The 17,994-nt window shown below is 36.7% G+C and overlaps 1 protein-coding gene across 7 annotated transcripts in view; it reads right to left on the bottom strand.

Moving 5' to 3' along the window:
- The window catches only part of MPDZ (multiple PDZ domain crumbs cell polarity complex component), a 165,554-nt gene that overhangs the window by 84,721 nt on the left and 62,839 nt on the right, over window positions 1-17,994 (bottom strand). For 4 of the 7 annotated variants that reach the window (XM_060102121.1, XM_060102123.1, XM_060102126.1 and 1 more), the window contains exons 9-13: window positions 16,404-16,518; window positions 15,958-16,046; window positions 6,067-6,250; window positions 5,144-5,233; window positions 1,938-2,047 (exon numbers count right to left, since the gene is read on the bottom strand). In XM_060102121.1, coding sequence (XP_059958104.1) covers window positions 1,938-2,047; window positions 5,144-5,233; window positions 6,067-6,250; window positions 15,958-16,046; window positions 16,404-16,518 — 588 coding nt within the window. The remainder of the gene's footprint in view (window positions 1-1,937; window positions 2,048-5,143; window positions 5,234-6,066; window positions 6,251-15,957; window positions 16,047-16,403; window positions 16,519-17,994) is intronic. The other 3 variants (XM_060102122.1, XM_060102124.1, XM_060102127.1) reach the window with 1 other exon arrangement.

The following is a 17,994-nucleotide window of genomic DNA, read 5'->3' as shown; positions in this document are numbered from 1 at the left end:
ACTGTTACACTAAATATTGAAAAACGTTAGGAAATCACCATTTTCACAAAGAGTCCAATCATTATAATATTAAAATCAGAAAGTATACTAAAGATGATCTGCTTTATCCCCTTTATTTTATAGTTAAGGAAACTGAGGGATAAAAGGACTGAGAAAAATATTTAATTATAAAAGATCTTTTTCAAATCTTAATGATATCAAGCACAGGGTTAATACTAGATGTTGCATTATCTGACTTTGCAATCTAATGCTGGATGAAACCCTTCTACTTCTTAAAATCCAATTTAGGTATCATTTCCTCCGAGCAGCTCCCCAGGTCCCCATTTAAACGTCCATCAATCCTTCTCTCTACTACACCACTCCCCCTGTAACTTCATTTATGCTGTATAACTACATAGAAAATAATGTGAAGTCCAGATCTATGTCAATATTTACCTGGAGTTTGATGAAGACCTATAAATAGCTTAGTTCTTTCCTTCTTAGAGTAAAATCCCATGCTTGACTTATTACTGGAAGTGCCACCAAGAGAGCATGTGCACAAAGAGCAGTTAAAAGTCCATGGTCTTGGGTCTGAACTCTGTGAGAAAATGGCTGGTGAAAGGGTGCTCTTCACTATTCAGTTAGCACCTGAAGGATTCAGGTGCACACCAGAAGGAGTGCAGCCTCAGTTATTCGTGCCAGTCACGTTAACCCCACCTCACAAAAGGAATCTCCCAACTTTCCTTTCCTGATAAATTAACTACAGTTAAGCTGGACCTTGTTGTATTTTTTCCTTGACTCAATTTATTTATTTATTTAGTTAGTTAGTTAGTTTTATTAATTAATTAATTTTTTTGCGGTACACGGGCCTCTCACTGTTGTGGCCTCTCCCGTTGCGGAGCACAGGCTCCAGACGCACAGGCTCAGCGGCCATGGCTCACGGGCCTAGTTGCTCCGCGGCATGTGGGATCTTCCCAAACCGGGGCACGAACCCATGTCCCCTGCATCGGCAGGCGGACTCTCAACCACTGTGCCACCAGGGAAGCCCCTTTGACTCAATTTAAAATGGTAACAGCAGCTGTACTTACTCAAATCTCATTTGACTGTTAACCATCTTGAGTGTTTAAAAAAAAAAAACCTTGTAATGAGTATTAAAAACTAAGAATACTGCTTGGCACAAAGTACTCAATAAATGTTAGTTATTATTTATATTATATGTCATTATCTGTTGTGCTTTATCGCTTCTAATCTAGAGTTACTTGAATATTATAAGCAATATGAAAAATTTTACCTAACCTAGTATTTTATTGTTCCTTTGGAAATTCCTGAAATTTGCTGCTATATACCTAAAGATTCATAATTTGTGTCTACTTTGTTAAACCTCTTTTTAAAACAGCAGATCACAACTGCTACCCTAGGTATGCAAACCTTTAATAAACAAAATGTTCACTATGGCATAAGTGAAACGAAGAAAAGCATGTAGAATAAAAACCCTCAAGGAGAGTAAAAGCATAAGAGTGATAAGGAAAAAGTAGGAAATTACAATTCTGTACATAGGGCATGATGATTTTTGTTTTATTTTCAAGTAAATCCTGTCATTCTATTCTGATTCTTTCCACGAATCCTAGGAATAAGAGTGAGAAAAACCCTTCCTATTATCTATATAATATATACTACTGTAAGAAATACTGATGAAGTATAAGTTCTAAAACTCCCATCTCATTTACTTCAGCTCCTTGGTTACTCTCCAACTCGAATTTTTTAAATATCTGAATCAGGACATTTAGGTCTTTGAAAAAAGCCCTTGGTGTTTGCTACTTCTCTAAGACTTGAAAAAAGCCCTGGGCGTTTGCTACTTCTCTAAGACTCTTTATGATGGTCATCTTTATTATTGTCAGGAACTTCCTGCTCAAATACAGTTCACAAGTTAGGAAGTCAGGGAGGGGAAGCTAACCTACCACTATTTCATAATTAATGCCCATAATCCTTTGCCACTTGGTCAGCAGGGCAGCTTCCTGTTGTTGAGCATCTTCTGTATCTTCTCTCTCAGCTGACAGTAATGGATACCCTGAAAGAGTTGACACAATTAGTGACATACCACAAAAATCTCCATATCTTAACATTTGGTACTAGGGACACTGTGATCACAACCTGTCATACCAAGTCTGACTGTTCACTCAATACATGAGTTACTCTTATTTCTCTACACATCTTAATAATTCAGTTTAGAAGCCTATCATCTCCATGTTCCAAAACTATTCTCTTTTAAGAGATATCTTTTAGGTCTTAACTATATTTCCATTAAAGTATTCATATATTATCTAACTTTTATTTAAAAGAACAAGGACTCCAAGTAGCTCCAGGATTCACTTGGTGGCCCTCTTGTGACTCTATATTAAAAAGTCATACTGCCTTCTATGTTAGTGTATCTCTTTCATTTTCATTTGGTTCTACAGAGTAGAGAAGGGACCATGCGATGACTTAGCAAAAACAAATAAACAAATTAAGAAATAATATATGTACCTCCATGTACAATAAGAAAATATAAATAAAAAAATAAGAAACAAATGGAAAAGGTACATTAAGTTAAAATCCTACAATTGGAATCATACTAATTGGCAAAAAAAGGAAAGTGAAAAAACAGAAAAGAAAATCACTCAACAAATTATGTAAACAATACTGAATTAAAACACTTAGCTAAAATAAACTGGTTGAGAAGAATTTAAGTCATATTCAAAGATTTCCATGACATCAGAGTTTTTACTCATAAAGGTTGTCTTCTAAAAAAAAAATCTCTACAGGCCACTACTCCTTATATTAGATTTTCTATATCATTTTTTAGCATTCAAATTTCAAATTTAAAGAGTATTCTAAAATTCAGATTTCTCATTAGCTGCTTCCTTGTTAGTGGAATGAATGAGCTTCCACTCCAGGACTATTTTTCAGGTTTGTTATGTGTTAATAAAACGATTCTGTTTTCTCTTTGAGAAACTGGAAACAGTAAGCTATATATTTCTTTAAAATTTTGGAGACTAGCCCCCCAAAATGAGTGTTTTCTCTTCAAAAGTATATTCATTCCAGAGAAGTATGAATGTGCAGCGGTGAACACAGACTACAGGAAACCTTTCAAGCTGATGAAGGTTAGAAAGAGGAGGGTCAGCTAGTCCTACCTCCTCCCATAACCCCATTCTCTGATTCTGTTGTGTTTACACAGGTGGGCAGTGATTGAAGCAGGGTGGGATTTGGAATGGAGAAAGTGGGGAATCTGTAAGCTGCTGATAACAACAGTCTGAAATTTGTATTCATACAACCAACCTACAGTCACAAAACCCTTCATTCTCCCCCTTTCCCAAATGCCCCAAGATCAGATTTCAGGCATATTTAAAAAACCATAAAGTCCAGTCATTTGTAGTGAGGTGGATGGACTTCGAGTCTGTCATACAGAGTGAAGTAAGTCAGAAACAGAAAAACAAATACCGTATGCTAACACATATATGTGGAATTAAAAAAAAATGGTCATGGAGAACCTAGGGGCAGGACGGGAATCAAGATGCAGATGTAGATAATGGACTTGAGGACACAGGGAGGGGGAAGGGTAAGCTGAGACAAAGTGAGAGAGTGGCATGAACATATATACACTACCAAATGTAAAATAGATAGCTAGTGGGAAGCAGCTGCATAGCACAGGGAGATCAGCTCAGTGCTCTGTGACCACCTAAAGGGGTGGGATAGGGAGGGTGGGAGGGAGACGCAAGAGGGAGGGGATATGGGGATATATGTATAGGTGATTCACTTTGTTATAAAGCAGAAACTAACACACCATTGTGAAGCAATTATACTCCAATAAAGATGTAAAAAATAAATTTAGAAAAAATTTGAAAAATTAAAATTTTTTTTAAAAATTAAAAAAAAGAAAAAGTCCAGTCTCCTGATGTTACTGTGAAGTCAAATGATTTGTCCAGGCTCACATTATGAGTCAAATTTCTGTGGAAGAGGCAACATCTTATCCCCTGTCAGAGGACCAGTACTAGAACAGATGCATTAGAATCATTCAGACGTTTTTCCTTTATTTTATTTTAAAAAGAATGTAGGACTCCTGATTCTAAGTCTAGACCCTCTCCCACCTAGCCTCCCATACACATATGCACATTCACCAAAGCAAAACAGATGGCTGAGCCTTCAAGACCATCCCCCACACCCATCCCTTCTTACTCTCTCAAGTTTTATGCTTTGAAACATTTTTATCCTGTCCCACTCCTCTGGATATTCACATTATCCTAAATAATTTCTACACCTATTAGTGTAAAAATAGCAAAATGTGACTAAACCCCTGAGAGTCCTACACCTGTCACTCCTGGAATATCATTGCAAACACAAATATCCCTTTAAAATAAAAAAGTTAAATCACAATTTTCAGTAGAAAAAAATAATGAAAGAGGAACTATTTTAAAGAACTACAAAGCTTCAATGTAATTATTTAGTGAAGGGCAGAATTCTCATAAGGAAGATCAGTCTTGGACTTTGTTCAGTGGATTTAACTTATCAAACACCTAAAGCAATATGACAGGTCAGGGAAGCACATAGCATCCAGCCTAAAAAAAAGGCAGCAACATTTGGGCATAATTATATACTAAAACTATGCTGCCCTAAAATTTTTGAAACAGTTTGATGAATTCTAAGTATATAGTGAGAGAAACCTCAGAGGCTTAATAATTTCTCATGTAACTCCTTTCAAAATTTAAAACTTTAGAAAAATTTAGAAGAAAAAGTCCCCAAAAAGAGGATAATTTCATTCCTAAGAGCTTATGCTTTAAAGATATTCTTGTGTTTATTTAAAAAATCCTTTTAAATTTATTACTGCTTGCTCAATAAGAGACAACTTAGATCTATCCTAAGAAATAAGGGGAATGAAATAAAGCCATGTATGTAACTGAATGATTCGGTTCTGATTAAAAAAATGTAGAAGAAAAAACAGACGGACTCAGCAAGAAAATCTGCAAGCTATAAACTATTTTAATCTACTGGAGCAATTAATCAATCTGTAAATAAGGATTTTCAAGAATCTTTTTTGAAAGTTTTTTTTAGTAATTTACAATATATCCAGAGAGGTTGAATCACATTTATAAAAATCATATCTCTAAAAAACAATAAAGAACATAATAACCTGGCTCCAGGTGTTTACCTTCTTCTTCAATTGGTAATATGCTGGTGTTTCTCCTCAAAGATAAAGAATCTTCATCTTCTTCATAATTTTCTTAAAGATAAGAAAATTTTAGCAGTTATGTCTATAATATAATCAAGCACTTGAATTTTTCAAACCCCGCTTTATTTGAACACCTAAATGAGAGTTTGCTTTTTGTAGGTAAACTTTTCATCAACCACATGTACTTAAAATTCTGTTAATGGTACAAAGAAGTAATGAAGTTCTCCTGTGATTTGCTTCCCTCTCTCCTGGTCTGCAATTAGTAGTGTACGGCATAAATACCAGAATGGTCAACAGTCTGAGAAATAAAACACACTTTCAAACCAACAGCCTGACTTCTACCAATAAATACTTGCATCAGGGAGCTACATGAGGATTTCAGTAATTTTTAGAGATATCCATGTACAAACAGCTTATGAATGACATTTCTAATGTGGAAATAGGAGTCTCATGGTCTACTGACTGAGCTAGCCAAGCCTACATGTTGAATTAAAGTTGATTCCTTCAAGGGAAGGGTGGGCAGTTAGAAACATTATGGGGGTCGCACACATAATCTAGGCAGAACATATTTCCCCCTCAAGAGAAAATGTAGAAATGACATCCAAAAGTACGGCAAGGACAGAAAGCAAATGACTGCACATGTTTCCAAATGAGAAGTGGTGACTGACTAAACAGGATAGAAATCTGCTTTATTCGGAAGCCCATTCTATAGTTAATGGATGCATCTCTGGTTCCAGTTAATCCCAACTTCAATAAATTCCCTTTTTACTTGGTTCATAATGAATAGTTAAGACGAAAAGCGAGTCTTTAAATAATTTCAGAATTAGAAAAAATACAAAATGATGTTAAGAGCCTAACTGAAAACCAGATTCATGTGGCCTTACCTGTGCTTACGCGTGCATTAACAGGAGACAACACTGCCTCTTTTGTGATGTCCTCCCGGGACGTGAGCTCAGCGTCCTGCTTTGCTCCTCTCCTCATCAATGTCAGGTGAACGGTCTGTCCTGTGTGTCGCAACACCTCTACTGCTTGCTGATTGGTAAAACCCTGAAGGTTTGTGCCATCTACCTATGATAAGAACGAGACATGTCAAAAATAAAAGGGTAGTTGTACTACCAACCCACGAAACACACGGTTACTGCTTGTCAGTGAGAACAAAAGTGGGAATGAGTATTCCCCTAGGTGGGTGGATAGGCTAAAACCTGTCTGGGGACCAGTACTGGCTCGGACGCACTGGAATCACGCAGGAGTGTTTCATCTGTTTTAATACAAACTAAGGGGTCTCACTTCCAGAAATTATGAGCCAGCGAGTCTAGAGAGGAGGTCAGAATTCTCCACCTTTTAAAATATTCTTTTATATTTCTTAGGGGATCCTAATGCACAGTCAAGTTTGGAAATCAGTCCTAGGCAGGATACAGAGGTAAAGAAGACAGTGAGGTTAAGTGGTTACTGAGAGTGCTGATGAATTCCGAAATCATACTTACACTGGCTTTAAAAAAAGAAAGATGACAAAACTACCTTCCTTTTTATTTCTTTGCCTCTTCAAAAAATATTTTCCCTTTTTCTAGTTCACAAATGACAGAACACTTGATGGTGCCCCTGTGACCTTTCTAAACTACAGATATGATCCCATCACCCCACCCGGCCTCTTGCAGAACACTCCTTGAGACAATGCTCCAAATTCTCAACATGGCTTAGGATGGCCGTGTCAACCCCACCTCCCATCACCAACCTCATCCTGCAGGATGCTGCCTATTTCTCTGCACTCCAACCCCAGAGGATCATTTCCGTTTCTCTGACCTGCAGTGCTCCCTTCAGCCATGAGGTGTTTGCAAGTTCTGTTCCCTCAGTCTAGACTCTCTGGACAGCCTGCTCCAGCCCATGCTCTTTCTTATCTATTTACTTAGAAAACGCCCATAAGTACTTTAGATCTCAGTTCAATAGTTATTTCCACAATTAAGCTATCTTGATGCCTCCTGACTTTAGTCAAAGTCCCCTTTACCATTTCTCCTTCACAGCACTTATCAGAAATTTAATTTTACGTTTTCTGTCATTATTTGGTTTATTTCTGCAACCTCCAAGAGGACAGGCTCTGTGTGGCATCAAAACACAGTGCTGGGAATTCTCTCAAGGTCCGGTGGTTAGGACTCCATGCTCTCACTGCCAATGGCCCAGATTCGATCCCTGGCCAGGAAACTAAGAGCCCAGAGGCCGTGCGGCCACCAAAAGCAAACAAACAAACAAACAAACAAAAAAAAACAGTGCTGTTCACACAGTAGATATTCACAAATGAGAAATGAGAAACTGGCTCATACGTCAAAGATTTATTTGGAAAGCAAATTTTATATATATATATATGTATATATATATATATATTTTTTTTTTTTTTTGCGGTACGCAGGCTTCTCACTGCTGTGGCCTCTCCCGTTGCAGAGCACAGGCTCTGGACGTGCAGGCTCAGTGGCCATGGTTCACGGGCCCAGCTGCTCCGCAGCACGTGGGAATTTCCCAAACCGGGGCACGAACCCGCGTCCCCTGCATCGGCACGTGGACTCTCAACCACTGAGCCACCAGGGAAGCCCAGCAAATTATAGTTTTGAATAAATAAATGCAGATTATAACACCTTATTTTTTTAAATACATAAAATTTAAAAACAGTTTGGAAAACTGGAACAATAAATTTAATGTTGAAATTCAAAGTCACTGATACTCCTTTTGAATTGTGAAATGGCTATAAAATGGCTATTAAGTGTCATGCTTTTCTGAGCACAGTGCTGACCACATTAGGCACTCAAATATTTACTTAGTGAATGAGAACTACAATAAAGACCTAGATCAGTGATTTCCAAGATGAAGTACCCTTACTGCAGAGGTTTCTTGAAGAATATAATACAACTCTTAATTAAACATATTTTAAATCTCATTTGTTTTATATGCACACATATATAATACATACATTAACTATGTATATAAAACAATATATATAATACATATAAAACAACATATATCATATATGAATCATGTATCATATATGAATATATAGAGAGGAGAAAAGAGGAAGGAGAAAGGGGTAGTTTATAGATCGATAGATACAGATTTTTTTACCAATGGGGATATTCTATCAGAAACCTAGAGACCTCTGATCTAAATGATCAATTGGACTTTGGAAGTTACTTAAGTTTTGTATGATACTTTTGAGCTAAATGGCAACTTGCACATAGGTGTCTAACACTCTGCTCTTTCCCCCCACCACCACCTTGTTGATTCCCTCTTGGAAAGACTAGTAGAAATATAATAACAGAGAAAGCACTGTAACAAAACTGGACACCATGGAAGAAGACAAGTCCCTATACCAGTAACTTGGAGGAACTTCTATGAGGAATGGTCTGAACATGACGAGATTGAAGGCAGGCCAGCTGGATCTCTACATTTGAGGGAATAGTTTCTCTCGTCTGTAAGATGAAACTTCGTAAAATCCAACAACTGCCCTTCATTAAAAGGAGGAAGTCAAATGGTACATGTGGACCCTAACCAGTGATTGTAAAAACTACACCAAGTGCTAGAGGTCACACCAAGCTGGGAGCATGGGGCAGCACAGAATTAAATATGTACAGTGAAGTCACACTATGCACACACATGCATACGCACACAACCCCAACTAACTCCTGGTTACACAACACACACAGAAAACAATCTCTTACTATAGAGAGGCAATGCTCCCCATTGTGGTTTCCTGGCTTCCTCTCTATGCTATTAATCTACAAGTGAAACTGACTAAATTTAAACCTTCCCCTTCCATCTTGCTTTGTCAATTCCTGAACTATTTGTACAAAAATCCATCTCAACTCCCTTTTGTACAAGCATAGCTCTCACTGAGATCTCTGAGAATAACTAAAGGTCACAAGAATAAAATACCACAGTCCAAAAGAAGGCAAGTGCCCTGAAGCATCAGTACAAACATCTTCCAGTGAGACTGTCACTGCAGTGAACAGGAAAAAAGGTATTTTCTGAAACTTCCCTTCAAAGGAATTCATAACTCATTATATTGATGGAAGTAGGGATTATACGTACAAAGAAGGAACAAGTATCTACCAAAAAAGAAAAATAAACCTGTTACAATGAAGGCAGTCAACAGGATTTTAAATAATGCAAAAACAAAGTCAAGGAATGGAAGACAGGAATATGCAATTTTCCCATATTTCAGAGGACAAGAATAAATAGATAAAAATGGTCAGGGAAATAAGACTGAAGACATAATGTGGCTGATCGAGAAAATCAATATAATTGTGAAAAGAAATACAAGGAGAAGAGAATAACTGAGGAAAAAATAATCAAAGAAATGATTAGTATATAAAGAAATTTGCCTCTATAAATCAGAGGTATATGAAAAACTAGGGGAGAAAAACTAACACTGGACATATCATGGTTAAATTCTTAGATTTCAAAAATCAAAAGAAAAAAATCTATCAGCATCTAGGCAACAGAGTGAGCAGGTTATCCTTTGAGAAAGAAATTACAAACCCAAAATTTTATATTCAGTGTTAACATATGGGAAAATGGAAATTATGTTTGAGATGCTATGATTATTTATATCCTATACTGTGTTGTGAGATGGCCACCATGCAGAAATTTAAACTAACTGGTCAAGAATTATAATTTGTACACATTTAGGGCATAAATGGGCTGGGTTGTTAGAGATTAGGAAAAATTTAAAGGAGGTTTGCTTTGTTTTTTTCTAGAGAGAAGAGTGCTGTAAGTCCCCACTCCACCTAGATGTTTAGCCTTTGACCACAAGTCAGAAGAGCTGCGTCACGTGTTGTAGGGAAGAAGGTAGTAGATTGTGTCTAGCTCTGTAAGGAGGTTAAGGGAGAGGCTGTTTAACTGCTCTGGAAGTGAAGCAAGAGAAAACTGCTATTATGTTGAGAACTGCTCAACAGCCTAACTCTGTCTGGGCACAGACCAGAAGGGGACCACACACATACACACACGAGACAGCCAGGCTGGAGCCATCTTGAAACCTACCCAAGAGTACACCTAGGGAATAATGGTACCCCAAAGAGAGAATCTATGGAGCAGAATGCTGAGAAACCAGGGCCAAAGGAAAGAAGAGTCAGTCAAATGAAAACATCCACCATCTGCCATGGAAAGTTCAAATATCTCCACGAGGATCTCTCAGGAATCCAAGAAGGAACCCCAAATGTCAGTCGGTTTTGAATATCTTCCAGGTTCACTCAGTACAAAGCCATCTTACAACAGTGTCAGTCAAGGATGAAGTGTCTTACTGTCTTTTCCTCTCTTCCTTCTCTCACCTTTTACACTGTTAAGAGTCAGAAAGCACAATGAGAAGGTGAGGGAGGAAAAGAAAAGCTAGGTAGGGAAGACATACTGGAGAGTGCATTCTCTATCCCTACGTAAGCCATCAGTTCATAGCAGGCTTCTGGGAGGCCAGGGAGGCAGTCTGAAATTAATTATTTAGGATGGGAAATTTTTAATACTAAATTGGGGTTGTATTTGGTGATTTTTGATTGGCCATAGGGCATTTTACTCTCTGAGAACAATGTAAGTCATGGCACTTGCCTAAGATTTCTTCCAGGGAAAAGGGAAGACCCTTCCCTATAAAAAATTAAAAGAGAGTTGACAACAAAATTTCCAAGGTTGTTTAAGATTATCCCCCCTAAGTCTTCCTTATGCAAAGTCTATGTTATCCCCAGCCAAATCATCCAAGTGTGCAAAGGCAACAGAAGAGGTTATCAGACAGAATAGGTTCAGAAAGTCTACCAACACATTCTTTCATTTAAAATTTACTAAAAAAACACTCTAGCTAAGAGATTAATCAGATTTAAAATTCAACATAAGAAAATAGTGGCATACAAGATCCAATGCTGAGTAATAAAATAAGTAAAATTCAAACCTAAATAATACTATTACAGCAAAATCAAATGTTTCAAGTCTTGATCCATAAAAGATATCCAAAGTGGTGTGTAATACAGTTATTTATATTAGCAAGAAATTATAAACAACATAACTCTCCATGAATAAGGGTTACTTCAGTATATTATGATAGATTTATATGTGCTGATATGACTATACCTCCCAGGTATATTTCTAAGTAAAATAAAGAATAAAAAGGCATAAACTAATATGATCCTCTTAAATACAGATACATGGAAATTTTCTGAAATTTTAAATCATCAACTATTAAGAGTGGTTTCCATGAGAAGGGTTTTTTTAAGCCATGTTCAAATTTTATATTCTTTAGACTTCAAAGACAAAAATTAATCTAAGAGAAATAAACATGTTATTTACTCTCAGGGTAGTAAAGAAAAGGAGGAAAATCTCAACTCTGAGGTGCCATAAAAATTCTTACAATGCGGGCCTCCCTGGTGGCGCAAGTGGTTGAGAGTCCGCCTGCCGATGCAGGGGATACGGGTTCGTGCCCCGGTCTGGGAGGATCCCATATGCCGCGGAGCGGCTGGGCCCGTGAGCCGTGGCCGCTGGGCCTGCGCGTCCAGAGCCTGTGCTCCGCAGCGGGAGAGGCCACAACAGTGAGAGGCCCGCATACCGCAAAAAAAAAAAAAAAAAAAAAATTCTTACAATGCACAGAACTCAGGCTGTAAGTTTTCATCTGCAATATATTTATGGCTCAATTTTTAAATGCAGTTTCACTAAGAAAAATCGAATGTATATGATTTTGTCTACTTAGTAGCAATAAAGTTCATTATGTAAAGGAAAAAAACCACATTTTCCCCTTTTTTTCAAAACCTGATGACCTGAATTTAAAAATACATTCCTTACACAAATGTCAGAGATGGTAGGTACTAGCACAGAAGAAATTGCTATAATGGAATAATTATGGACTTTTAAACCTAGACTTTGGTTCAAATTTCTCAGTATCTTCATCTGTAATATGAGAATAATGGTACCCACTTCCCCAAAATTACAGCGCATGGCACTTTGTACTGGAAAGATACTCAGAAACTGGTAGTATTATTAATAAAGTGAGGAAGTGATTAATAAACATGAAAACCCCAAGCCCTATGGGAGCAGTTTCTGATCAACGTAATTACACCCATCATACGTATAAGAAGACAAGGTCACCAAAACCTAAATCAGGGCTCAGGCCATCTCTGATCCCTCAATATCACAGGAAGAGAGTTAAGAGGTGGCTTCAGACCCAACTGTACCAAGGACAAAAGTGCTGTGGAACTAGGTGCAATGACAGTGAACTGCCTATGTGCTATCTCAAGGAGAGATCCAACATCCTCATAATGTGCAGTGCAGATACCGCAATTAACAGGTGCAATTAGTAAGGGGAGAAATCCTAGTCAGAACAAATGGAAAAACCCAGCTCCTTAGCACACTCAATCTAGCTGGCCAAGCCCTCCTCCAACATGGCCTATACCTATACACACATACAAAACTTGGGACTACTAACAAAGTCACAGAATACCAAAGGCAACACTTGATACCTTTCCTTATTTATCAATGTATGCTTGTTTAATATATTTTTTAAATCAGATGTTAATTCTATACTGCTTTTATCAAGGATCTCTGTATACCAATCTTAAAAAATGAGTATATGATTTTATCTAATGACAAGGTTGGTCAACTTTAAAAATAAATAGTCCTTTTATTAAATAATTCCTATATAGAATACCAATATATAATGTGGAAAAAAAAGTCTCTATTCCCCACCCCGTAATGTCTACAGTGAAACAACAGGGGTCAACAGAGCACAATTCATAAAACAGGAATCTTATAACAAGAGTTTAATGTTTCAAAATAATACATCCTCAAATAATTAAGAAATAATTTCTTAATCTTCTTACCACCTCAACAATTACAAAACAAAAACAGAGTATAGTTCCAAATAGCTGCTGCTAGGACAATATTGAAAAAAAAATCAAAAACAGCAGTTGTGAAAAGGAACTAGGGTGAAGAACTTCCCTACCCGTATCTCAAAAGCCCACAAGATGATGGTATTTTGCACAAAATTAATGCATGATCAAAAGTACTGCATGATGTTCCTTAAAAGTCCTTGTGTGCTTCCAACTTGGAAGAGAATGTTGCTAAAAATCATAGTATTGATGACAGCAAAGACAGTGATTTTACTGAAAGCAAGAAAATACTTCAGAAGAAGGGTGCTTCCGCTTTTGAGTCAAAAATTTCCTTTATGGCTTCCCTGGTGGCACAGTGGTTGAGAGTCCACCTGCCGAGGCAGGGGACACAGGTTCGTGTCCCGGTCTGGGAAGATACCACATGCCGCGGAGCAGCTGGGCCCGTGAGCCATGGCCGCTGAGCCTGCGTGTCTGGAGCCTGTGCTCCGCAACGGGAGAGGCCACAACAGTGAGAGGCCTGTGTACCGCAAAAAAAAAAATAAATTAAAAAAATAAATTAAAAATAAATAAATAAATAAATAACTCATTTGGTTTTCCTAAAAATCATACAAGGGAAGTGTCTTTATCCCAATTTTGTAGGTTAAGGAATCTTGCTTCTTGCTAAATGGTTAAACATGGAGTTATATGATCCAGCATTTCCACTCCTAAGTATACACCCAGGAGAAATGAAAACATACCTCCACACAAAAGTTTGTACATGAATGTTCACAGTGGCATTGTCCATAATAGCCAAAAAATGGAAACAACTCAAATGTCCATCAACTAATGAATGGATAAATAAAATGCAGTATGTCTATACAACCGAATATTATTCAGCTATAAGAAGAAATTAAGAATTGATACATGTTACAACATAGATGAACCTTGAAAACATTATACTAAGCAAAAGAAGCAAATCACAAAGGACCACCTATTGAATGATTCCATTTACATGAAATGTCCCGAACAGGCAAATCTATTGAGATAGGAAGTAGATTAGTAGTTGTGTAGGGCTGGGAGGATGGAGGAATTAGGGAGTAACTGCTAATGGGATGGGTTTCTTTTAAAGGTAATGAAAATGTTCTAAAATTGATTGTGATCATGAACGCACATGTAAAGATACTAAAAGCTTCTGAATCATACACTTTAAATGGGCAAATTGTATGTTCTATGAGTTATATATCAAGAATGCTGGTTTTTAAAAAAGCTTTCTATTGGATTCAAATATATAGCCTGGGGGGGGGGCAAGTACATTAACTATATATTCAATTTTTAATTCTTTATCAGATACGGATTTAGAATATGTATAGATCCACTTTCTCCCTCTCGTTCTCCTCCAAAATAAAAAAAGTAAAGTAGTTAATTTTCATTGTATGTTAAAATAGAGATACAACAGGAAAGCTCTTTTCCAGGATATGACCAGCTTAGGTAGCACACACAACTTGGTCTTTAGAGCAGATTTCAAGAGGTAAACAGGTGTAGTTAGGAGTTTTATAGAACAAAGGTCAAGAAAAGTCACAGAGTTGCAGTGTAGAAGCAAAGAGCAGAGTCTGATAAAGGACATCTCTATCTTTTTGTTAAATGTGAAAGAAAACACAGAACATAAAATTTACTGTCTTATCCATTTTTAAGTATATAGTTCAGTAGTGTTAAGTATATTCATGTTGTCATACGATACATCTCCAGAACATTTTCATCTTGCAAAACTGAAACTATACCCATTGAACAACTTCTCCCCATTTCCCCCTCTAACCAGCCCCTCACAACAACTGTTCTACTTTCTGTTGCTATGACTTTTTGTGCCTGGCTTATTTCACTTAGCATAATGTTCTCAAGGTTTTGTTGTAGAATGTGACAGAATTTCCTTCTTTATAAGACTAAATAATATTTTATTGTATGTATATACCACATTTTGTTTATCCATTCATCTGCAGATGGACCTCTGGGTCACCTACTCATCTTAGCTCTTGTGGATAATGCTGCAGTGAATAAGGACTCTTCTCTCTTAACTACTATTAAGATCCCAAGGGGAAAACAGAGACTTCATTACACATAAACAAATATATATTAAGATAAATCAGCATTCCCCAAAATGTACTGCAAAGAATATTAATATATGATTGAGGGAAGAAAGAACATGATTACAAAAGTTTAGGAACCTCTGAAGTAAAAGAGTTAAACAAGTTTCTTTATTGGGAAACTTCTCAGTTTTTGATTTTTCAATGTGCATTGTGGACCCCTAAGAAATGATATCACAGGCAGTTTTTCCTAAACTTATTTAACCAGAAAGCCCTTGATGCAGGGTCTCTGGGATTCACGTTCTGAGAAGTAGTTAGGGTAGTCCAGTTTCCAATGAACAGTGAACTGAAAGGTGGATTCTTTTTATACTACCTTGAACAGCTATGTGGTCAAAACATACTAATGAGAGCTTCATCTAATCAAGAAGATCTGGCTTTATTTCTTTTATTCCTTTATAGTCTTACAGCTAAAAGGAGCCCTGGTCATGGTGCCAACAAAAATAGTGTCATTCTGATGTAAAAAAATGCACACAACCCAATTTCAGATTCAAGTACACTAAAAGTGATAATGTCTGGTCTTTAGTTTTGGAGCATCTGCAGCTAAAATACAAGTATGATTATTAATGTACCAAACTCATTAAAACCAGAAAGCAGATGTATCAGCAGTTATTCAAGAAAGTGTCCCACCTTTAGAAAAGGCATCAATAAAGCTTCTATCCAATGCTCTGACTTCCACAAAATAATTGTGATGACAGCTCAGACCACCAAAGCCAGCTTCAATTAGTATAGAGCTACCTATAGTTCTCAAAACTGCGTTAACTAGGAGAATGCATCTCTCAACCATGAAAATTAACAAAGCTGTTATTAAATGTGTACTTACTGCTATAATTTGGTCTCCAATTTGGATTCTTCCATCATGTTCAACAGCACTGCTCTTTGTAATGCTCTTTACAAAGATTCCTGAAGGTTCTAAGATTAGAAATAGGTTTGTTTTTGCTTTGTGTTGCTTTACTATTTACAAAGCACACTCAAATAATACCCATTCTCCATTCTCCAAATATAAAATCCTAATTCTGCACAGATATAAATCAACTAACCACACAAAGAAAACCACTAGTAGAAACTTACGCTACAGAAAAAGACAATGCTTTTGTCTGTCTGAAATAAAATATCAGAGTCGCCTGCACTAAATTATACCTAAGGAAGATTTCCACCAGTTTATGACAATCTGAAAATACATTATGTTGATTCAATATTTCATAAGACAAAGATATTAGAGGCAATTGTCAAGATGAAAGAAATAGAATATTAATGTTTAAAAACTACCTAATTTTTTATCTCCAATGTAACCAGCAATGGTAATTCCTAATCCTTGGACATTTTTAGTGAGTTCTACATCAAATGTCTCATTTTCTTCACTTTTCTGAGTAGAAGCATCAACCTAAAATAAAATTGATAAACATACACATAAATAAACATGTAAACAAACAAGATAATCTTTTTTAAGCCACAATCTTTATAAATAATATGATGTAATTGGGTGTTAGAGAACTCAGCTAGAAAATTATAGAGTAGAGATTACTCCTTCAATCTTGACAACTTGGACTGAGCATCACATTTTTACTCAAAAGGAATGTCAACAGTAAAGCTGAACACCCCCATCAGAGAAATATATTATTGTCTGTGCGTGCAAAATGTAAAAAATTAAACAGTTTCTTATTAACAAATTCTATTTTCAGGGATGGCTCATCTTCATTTTTGAAGAAGTTAGGATGTAATACAGTTAAAATAACTCATACTTTGAATCCACATCAACAAGTTCAAATCTAGCTTTGCCACTGGTTTTTTCTAAGCACCACTCTGCTCAACTGTCTATCAGGAATAAGAACAAGTCCAGCTAACAATTATTGAGCAGTTTCTATATAACAGACACCTGTCATGTCTCAATTCATTTACTCCTTAGAATAAGCCTATGAGGTAGGTACAATTACTGTCAATTTTTCTCTGGGGAAACTGAGGAACACAAACTTTTCCAAGGACAAACAGCAATCTAGTAGAGGCAGAACTCAAATGTAGATAAGCTGGTTGCAGAACCCCTGCTCTTAAAAGCTGCACAGTGTGTTAATTCCACCTAGAATGTAGGGGCCATACTGCCCACTCAAGACATGCCATTATTACTACCTTAAGTTGAAAGCTGATTCTAACACCAAGAATGTGAATCTATCCTCCAGATATACTATTAATAGACTGATGATTATTTTGAAAGCCAGTGAAATGTATCAAACAGCTAATTAAAACTGTCCTTGTATTTGCTTTATAAATTCAAACTTTAATACAAAAAGCTTTTTAGAAGGAAAGAATGCCTTTCCAAATGATTTCCTTCATTCCTAGAGTGGTACCTGAAAGCAGACTTCTCTAATATGTAGACTTGTTATTATATATTGGACTGAAGGGCAAGGCTCCCTGAATAAAGCATGAGTGAACTGGCACAGTAAGTCATCAGTAAGTTGTTGGCATTATATATTAGTGTGGTGTCAGCAGATTCCACAGAACCCTAGGAAGATCACAAAAGAATGAAGTCTTTGGTTCGAATGGACGTGCAGGTTGGGGCGAGCTGGTCATGGTTTCTGATTTTCTTTAAGCACACTCTGTACCTCACTGATAAGTCACCTAAATGAGATATAATTTTATAGTAAAGTTTTATTTTTTTCATTGCACATAATTATCTGTGCAAACTTAGCAAAAGTTTAAAGTTTAGATAATTACAAGAAAATGACAAGATGAAATCTGCTTCAATTGAAACAAATGTGTCTTCTATTTTTAATAAGACTTATGCAAGTGCTATTTTAGAGGGTGGCAATTTGACTATCGAATGGTTTTAAAAGGGGCACAAGCTTCACAAATGATGATATGCACA

The sequence above is a fragment of the Mesoplodon densirostris genome, chromosome 6, assembly GCF_025265405.1.
Source record: "Mesoplodon densirostris isolate mMesDen1 chromosome 6, mMesDen1 primary haplotype, whole genome shotgun sequence".
Classification (NCBI taxonomy): domain Eukaryota; kingdom Metazoa; phylum Chordata; class Mammalia; order Artiodactyla; family Ziphiidae; genus Mesoplodon; species Mesoplodon densirostris.
The sequence above is the reverse complement of the archived record's forward strand: the minus strand, read 5'-3'. Positions and strand labels throughout refer to the sequence as shown.